Source organism: Hermetia illucens, chromosome 1, assembly GCF_905115235.1.
Source record: "Hermetia illucens chromosome 1, iHerIll2.2.curated.20191125, whole genome shotgun sequence".
Taxonomy (NCBI): domain Eukaryota; kingdom Metazoa; phylum Arthropoda; class Insecta; order Diptera; family Stratiomyidae; genus Hermetia; species Hermetia illucens.
In genome coordinates this window covers 29750922-29758010 of record NC_051849.1, presented here as the reverse complement: position 1 = coordinate 29758010, position 7089 = coordinate 29750922, and the positions used below count along the sequence as shown (strand labels likewise).

The following is a 7089-nucleotide window of genomic DNA, read 5'->3' as shown; positions in this document are numbered from 1 at the left end:
TAAAATCACCAGAAAGATATTATTCATGCTCGATACCTTATAATTAACACTAATGCGAATTTTAAAGCTATGGATTTTTTAAATCAACATACAGTCAGTATTTTTTAATGCGCGTGTGTTTTCATTGATCCCATTTAAAACGGCAAAACGCACAAATGGAATATGAAAATACAGACAAACAAAATTCAATAATAAATGAATAACAATAACAGTAGTACAATACGGGGGTGTTCCAGGGCAAAGTACGGGAATTATATTTACAATGTTAGGAAACTAGTTAGACTCGGCATCTTTCTGTAAAGATAAAGAAAGAGAAAGCAGAAAAAAATATAATTTTTTGATTTATTTTGATTTTTTATTTAAGATAGATTTTATTTAGGAGGAGGAAAATATGAGACTTATATTTAAAGTGTTAGAATTATCTAATTAGTCTACAAAACGGAGGATTAAATGTGAATATGCGTTTTCTAATTAGTTTATCTCGTGAAATATTTTCGGAAGGTGCCAGGAAGTATAACATGTTGGGGATTGAATATGATTCGCAAATGAAATAAGCTTTTTAGTTTAAAGTGATCGAAATTGTCAATACTTTTGTATTGAGTAATTTTGCGATGTTATTCATATCAGTGAATATGATTAACATACAACAAAGATGCTCCGATTGCTCTAAGCATCATAGGAATGAATTTTAGGGGCAGTAATGGCATTCATTGAATTTATGAATTTTGAACGTTACAGACAGAGACGCAACAGAAAAAGTATGAAATGAAAGCAAGTTGGGATATACCGAAACCTTTAATGGTTCATTTATTGGTTAGGCTTTGAATATTAGTTGAGTCTGGAAAATCCACTGTGTAAAAGGGCAAAAAATGATCTGAATACCTTTCATGAAATTTTACCCCAATCGAGACTAGAACGGTTGAATGGGGACAATTAGGTAAAGATAAACACTGAATTGATGGTTTTTCCATCGGAAGGGATATTAATACTCTGAGTATCTTGGGTCCATTGTTAATGTATTCATACATTGGAATTGCCGATTAGGATTATCACTGTAAGGAGGAAAATCTCAGTTCTGTGCACAAATGATAATGTCTTCCTCCACCATTGTCAGCCTTTCATTGTTTCCCTCAACCCAATAATTAAACAACTTTAACTACAATATTTTACCTAGACTTTATTGAAGTTTGAATACATTTTTCGTAATTACATAAGTTTCCATAAAGCATAAATACAATGTTAGTAAAATGCCACAAAATTCTACTATCATCTCTGAAGCAATATAGTAAGATACTATCGTTCAACTGGGTAAATAACAAAATAAAAATGTGCGTGTGGCCAACAATATATGTAGTAACGGTGCATGAAATACCACCTTCTCATTTTCTAGCAATGAATGGAAGCCTAATTTGATGACCCTTGAAATAATTTTTGCAAATGAACTGTACAGTTGGATGTAAATCGAATTTAGCGCATTGAATGTAAGAATTTAACTTATTTCACTCTTAATCGGGAATTTAAAAATTGTTCAATATTTGGAACGGATAGTGCGTGATACTAGTATATAAAAAAATAGGAGTTATCGTCTTAAATTTATTTCCTCGATTAAGGGTTAAACATTTTATTTTCAATGCGTTAATTTCTGAAAATATGGGACCATATTAAAAACGAATAAAAGTTACCTTCATTATGTAATAATGTGCTAGAACTGCAGCTCCGACACCCAACGCAAATGTCAACACATGCGATATGTACAAATTGGGTAGACCCCGTCGTCGTTTTAGCAGGCATGCTAAAACCGATGTTTTCCGATCTGAATATGGTGGGTATCTGCCCCTATAATAAAATTTATGAGTTTAGAATAAAATCTCTTTATGTATAATTCAAAAGTATAATTAAGTAAATTGCAGATCCTAATGTTAATTTTACGGCAATATATAGAAGGTAAGCTTGCTGCTTTCCGGTTTTTTTCTGGCAATTATTCCGAATTCATTGGGACTGTGGAAAAAGGAGATAGGAGCATTTACTGGTTCTATTGATCGGAGAAAGTCCAGACGTAAAAGCGATTAGATGCAGATGGGCAGTTCATAATGCTATTTCTTATATTGTATTTTAAATCTGATTTAATGCTGAGAAATTTTCAAATTTCCATTCAATTTCTAATAATTTCTCATTCAAGGTAATTCTAGAGAATAAAATAAAAAAAGGATCAAGCAAATCGAATAATAAATCGCTTAGCAATCTTAAAAAGTGTCCGGCGAAACGCGATGTCAGACGGGTCCGGAAACCGGAAGCTGGGCACTTCAGGCACGAAAGGTTTTGTGTATTTCTTACTACATAGCACATAAATATATGCATATATTATGTGAGAGTATCTACTTTCGGGCGATATTGACATTCATAGTCTCGAATTTTCAAAGAAGCAACAATTCTGACGTATTATAACTTTGTTAGTGATAGTACGATTTCTACCAAACTAGGTAAAACCGTGCTCAATATTACAGCCTACTTTCGCCCCTTTCGTGGTGCTAGGATGAACTTAAGGGGGGTTTTGCAGCCAATTACTAAAAATTATGGTAATATACTATTATTAACTTTATTTGAACAGATATCGGTATGGAAGGCATTTCTGAGCCCAGGGACCATATAGTGGCAGTATTCTGATTTTTTTTTTGGGTTTTTCAGTTGGGTAGTTTCTGAAAACGGCTCCTTAAAGAAATGATCACTTTCAACACCCCGCACTCCCCACCTTTCTAACAAACGTCAAAACTAGCGCCGGCTTCGCAAAGTAAGTAATCGAGACGTTTCGTTTGATACCCCACATGACTATATTTGATGAGAAAAAAATTTACACCCCCCTTTTGCATGTATGGGGACCCCCCATTAAATTCAACGCAAAAGGATGTAACTCACTCTATGCCTGAGCGTTCACAGTTCCCACCTTTCTATCAACTTTGGTGTCAATCGCTATAACCGTCTCCGAGAAAAATTCGTCTGACGGACAGACAGACAGACAGTAAACCGATTTTAATAAGGTTTTTTTTTTACACAAAACCTCGAAAATGTGCAGTTTTGTGTGTTGTTAGTTAACACTTGTGTGAAACTTCCTGACTTGCCTTCACAAAAAAAAAAACCGATTGCGAGTCTCGACTTGAAACTTTGAGAAATGGCTCTTGATACTATACTCTATCGAATTAGTAAACAAGTCGGGAAAACGGAAACTTGACGCATCAGGTATGAAAGGTTTTGTGCTTTGCTATGTGAGGAGCGATGAGTGCATAGCAGTTGCGTGTGCGTATAATTAAAAATTCAATTGCCCTCTATTTTTTAGAAAGCGATTTAAATAATTCATTCAATGGAAAGCACTGCATTGATAATAGTCAACCTCAAACGCTCCACACTCGGAGTTTAATATTATTAGCCAACGTGAAGAGCATACGCTCCACACAAACAAAAATGGGCTGGGAAGAAGTAGATTCTTCAGGAATGGAATTTTAGTATTTCATTAGAATGTCAATTATTCTCGTTAATTATGACGTCAGCATCTTATTTGCATGACTTTAGAAACAGTAAATTCGCGCGAAATTGCTTAGTTTGAACTACTATATCTTTAGCCTTAATGGCCAGATTTCCATGAAATTTGGTATGGTATCCTGCTGCAAAATTTGGAAATTCCTAAGATGAATTTAAGGGTTTTTTAGTCAATTTCCAAAAGTTGTTAATATACTTTAAGTAAATTTATTTGAGCAGATATCGGAATTGGGCATATTTTAAGGTTTAGATTTCATCTAAGCGCACCACCCTGATTTTTTTCGGATTTTTGGGTTGGGTAGTTTCCAAAAATGAGTCCTGTCTCCCTTTAAGTGTGAACATTTTGATTCCTTACTCACGCACTTTGCAATTCACGTCAAAACTAATATCAGATTCGGAAAATACTAATTGAGACCTTTCATTCAATATCCCACATGACTATACTCGATGAAAAAAACTTTTATATCCCCCTTTACATGTATGGGGGGCCCCCTTTACACTGCACGCAAATTTATGTCACTCACTGTATGCATGGGATTGCATAGTTCCCATATCTCCACCAAATATCGTTAGCCGTTTTGGAGAAAAGTGCGTGTGACAAACAGACAGACAGACAATGAATCGATTTTAATAAGATTAACTTTAATAAAAAAAATGGTGACTGTGAAAAGTTCAGTCAACCGGCACGTAGCAAAGTTGAACATAGGTTAAGGAAGTGGTAGTCAGAGCTCCAAACACTTAGAATTCCGGCATTAGGTCCTTTTTACTATATTCGATTTAAGGGGGTCATCTCGTGTGTCGGATCCGCGGAATCAAACTTTTTTTGGGCATCAGTTGTATCTAGAGATAGTGTAGAATATATGGTCAAAGTGATTTTTTGATATTCGGAGTCATTCGGAAATTATAGTGTAAAACACGTGATAAGTCACATGCTAGATTTATGTCGATCGCCGTAATAAAGCTCGTATTTATCGGTCCGAATGATGTTCGAATGACTTCGCTAAGGGATAAGAAATGAAGCCAAGGCCGTGCATGTGTTTCTTCAAGAAACCTAAGGTTTATGGGCTAGATATAGCAAATTAATGGTCAGTTAAGGGTTTATGGCCAAAAATCGCATTCTACTTTTTAAATGCGTTTTTCTCCAAACTGCATGTTGGAAATCGGCTGCCACCATAGCCCAAAATCTATCCAACCAAATTCTTTGAAATTTTCACGACTTATTCAGAACATATTTCTACGGTCCGCAAACTAGGATAATTGCGATTCATTCAGTAGCTTTTTTTTGTAGTCATTGAAGAAGCCGTAAAAAACGCCAAAATTAAAAAAAAAAAAGTTTAACACGGCACCAAAAATTTATTATAGTTTTTAACATTTTTTAATACTCCTAGTTTGTGGACTGTAGTTAAGTTTGTGCGTTAAAATGCCGTTTACTTTTTTCTTTAAGATGATCGTAGCGCCCTCTAGCGTGGCAGCAGGAAAACATCTTTCTTTGGGGATGGGTGTATAAATTGCTCTGTATTTCAATAACGAACCATGTGATCGGGCTGAAAAAATTACTATGCACACTCAAGATATTAATTAATCTATGGTGAAAAAATCGTATTTGTATCTTTCACCAGCTCTTCACAAAAAATTTCTAAAAAAAGCCAAAAAAAAAAACGGCCTTCACACGGGATGACCCCTTAAATGTCTGCTTACCTGTGACGCCTGCATGTTGTTGGGAATCTGAGCATATTTCGCAAAGAGAAGAGAGTGTGGACCTTCCTCGTCGAAGAAGACACCGAATTTGAACTTACTTTACCCCATTACGACTTATTATATTTGCTCTGAAACGACATTGTTCAACACCGTAATGCGTTCAGAGATAAACAAGGGTTTCTCGAGAAATATTTGAACTTCAGAAGGAATTATATGTCCCAGCTAAATATGCTGCAGACCTAATAGGAGTGACTTTTTTTCAGCCAATAATAGATTCATTGCTCCTTTCTAACGATACTGAAGAAAATAATATATAAACAAAGTAGCTTTTTATGGAAAAAACGTGGCGCTCGCGATGTATCACTACTTTTTTTGCTAAAATATCAGGCTTTTTAGCCAATTTAACAATATAAAATCCTCTGGTTTTTTACAGGTTACCGGTTTTTGGTTGAAAAGACCGCTGTTTTCCCTCGGTTCCGTAATTGTTTCCACGTGAAACGTCTATCAAGGTGTATTTCCCGATATTTTACTTTCTTGTTTCGTATTCCGTGATATTGTCGTCCCTGTTCACTTTAATTCTCTATTGTTCCATCCAACCTCCGCAGTATTATTTGTTAAAGTGTAAATTAAGAAATGTTCGCCGCGTAAACATAACAACGGTACTAGAGCGCTGCTTTGTAGAACATGTGCTTTCGCTGCATATCCGTCGTTTACGTAAGAATTGAATTTTTTGTTAATTGAGCAAGCAGGGAATAGAAAACAGACTTGCGGATGTAATTTCCTATTTTATGTATAATCCTCTCATACCACATTTTATCAAATACTTGCGCGATACTAACGATTACTGTGGAATATTTCCTCCCTTCACAAGCTTGCCTTATTTCTGCAACAGCCTTATGTATCTGTTTGATTGCACCAAATTTGGCTGGATAAAGACGAATTGGTTGTGAGAAGAGAGCTATTAGCTAATTGGCATATGTTACAGAAGACTCGCATGCGTGTCGGTAGTATCCAGGTTTGAAAATGACGTTAAAAAACTGTGTTAAGTACAGGGGGCGATACATAAATTGTTACCTTAACAATCGATAAATTTAATATGGTTCTGAAGTTTTCGGAGGAATTTTGAGTTGATTTATAAACTAGTTTGACAAAAAAGTTTCGGGACAAAGACTGCAATTTCTCAAAAAAAAATTTCAAAAGCTTTCTCTTCCTCAAAGTTTTTTCCTCCTTCATCGATACACCGTCTTCTTTTTTTCCACTTCTCAGAGAACACTTCTTGCTGGAATCTCGCGATCGATGACCATTCGGTTTTTAAGATTTCTATAGACGCCGAATAGTCTCACTGCATGGTATCTTTCATTCTGTGGAACAGCCAGGCAGCAACCAGGGATAAATTTGGTAATAGGTTCCAAGCCATTGACGTAATTTGTCGTTATAAAACGCTTCACAACGAACACTAGGTTTCACCCCGCAAGTTTGGTCCATTTTTACGAATTAGTTCTTGCAACTTTTGTCAGCACACCGAACTAATATTGACAGTCACAGTCTATTTTCCAAGGACTTAGTTTATAAGAAAAACGTATGCCTTGCGATGACCTACGAGAAGATATTTTCGGATTTGTTCGCAGATATCTAATTTTTCCACTTCCCCATGAATAGTAACGGGCTAAGAGATTAATTTCCACTCACAAGCGCTATCAAACGAAACCAAATAATAGATTATACATAAAAGGATAGTAGACTCCGTCTTAATGTTGTCACGTTAGTAAGTCTTTAAGATGTTTGATCTTTTTTGGCTACAACCTATAATTTAAACACAAGGGTGAGTGTTCAGATGATTTCTAATACGGGATAGGATAC

The 7089-nt window shown here is 35.5% G+C and overlaps 1 protein-coding gene across 8 annotated transcripts in view; it reads right to left on the bottom strand.

The window, feature by feature from the left end:
* The window catches only part of LOC119646976 (aldehyde dehydrogenase, dimeric NADP-preferring), a 129974-nt gene continuing 122885 nt past the window's right edge, over window positions 1-7089 (bottom strand). For 7 of the 8 annotated variants that reach the window (XM_038047684.1, XM_038047681.1, XM_038047682.1 and 4 more), the window contains 2 exons: window positions 1683-1836; window positions 1156-1418 (listed from right to left, as the gene is read on the bottom strand). In XM_038047684.1, the coding sequence (XP_037903612.1) occupies window positions 1380-1418; window positions 1683-1836 (193 nt within the window). In that variant the 3' untranslated portion in view covers window positions 1156-1379. Of the gene's footprint in view, window positions 295-1155; window positions 1419-1682; window positions 1837-7089 lie in introns of those variants that run through there. The other variant, XM_038047683.1, reaches the window with a different exon arrangement.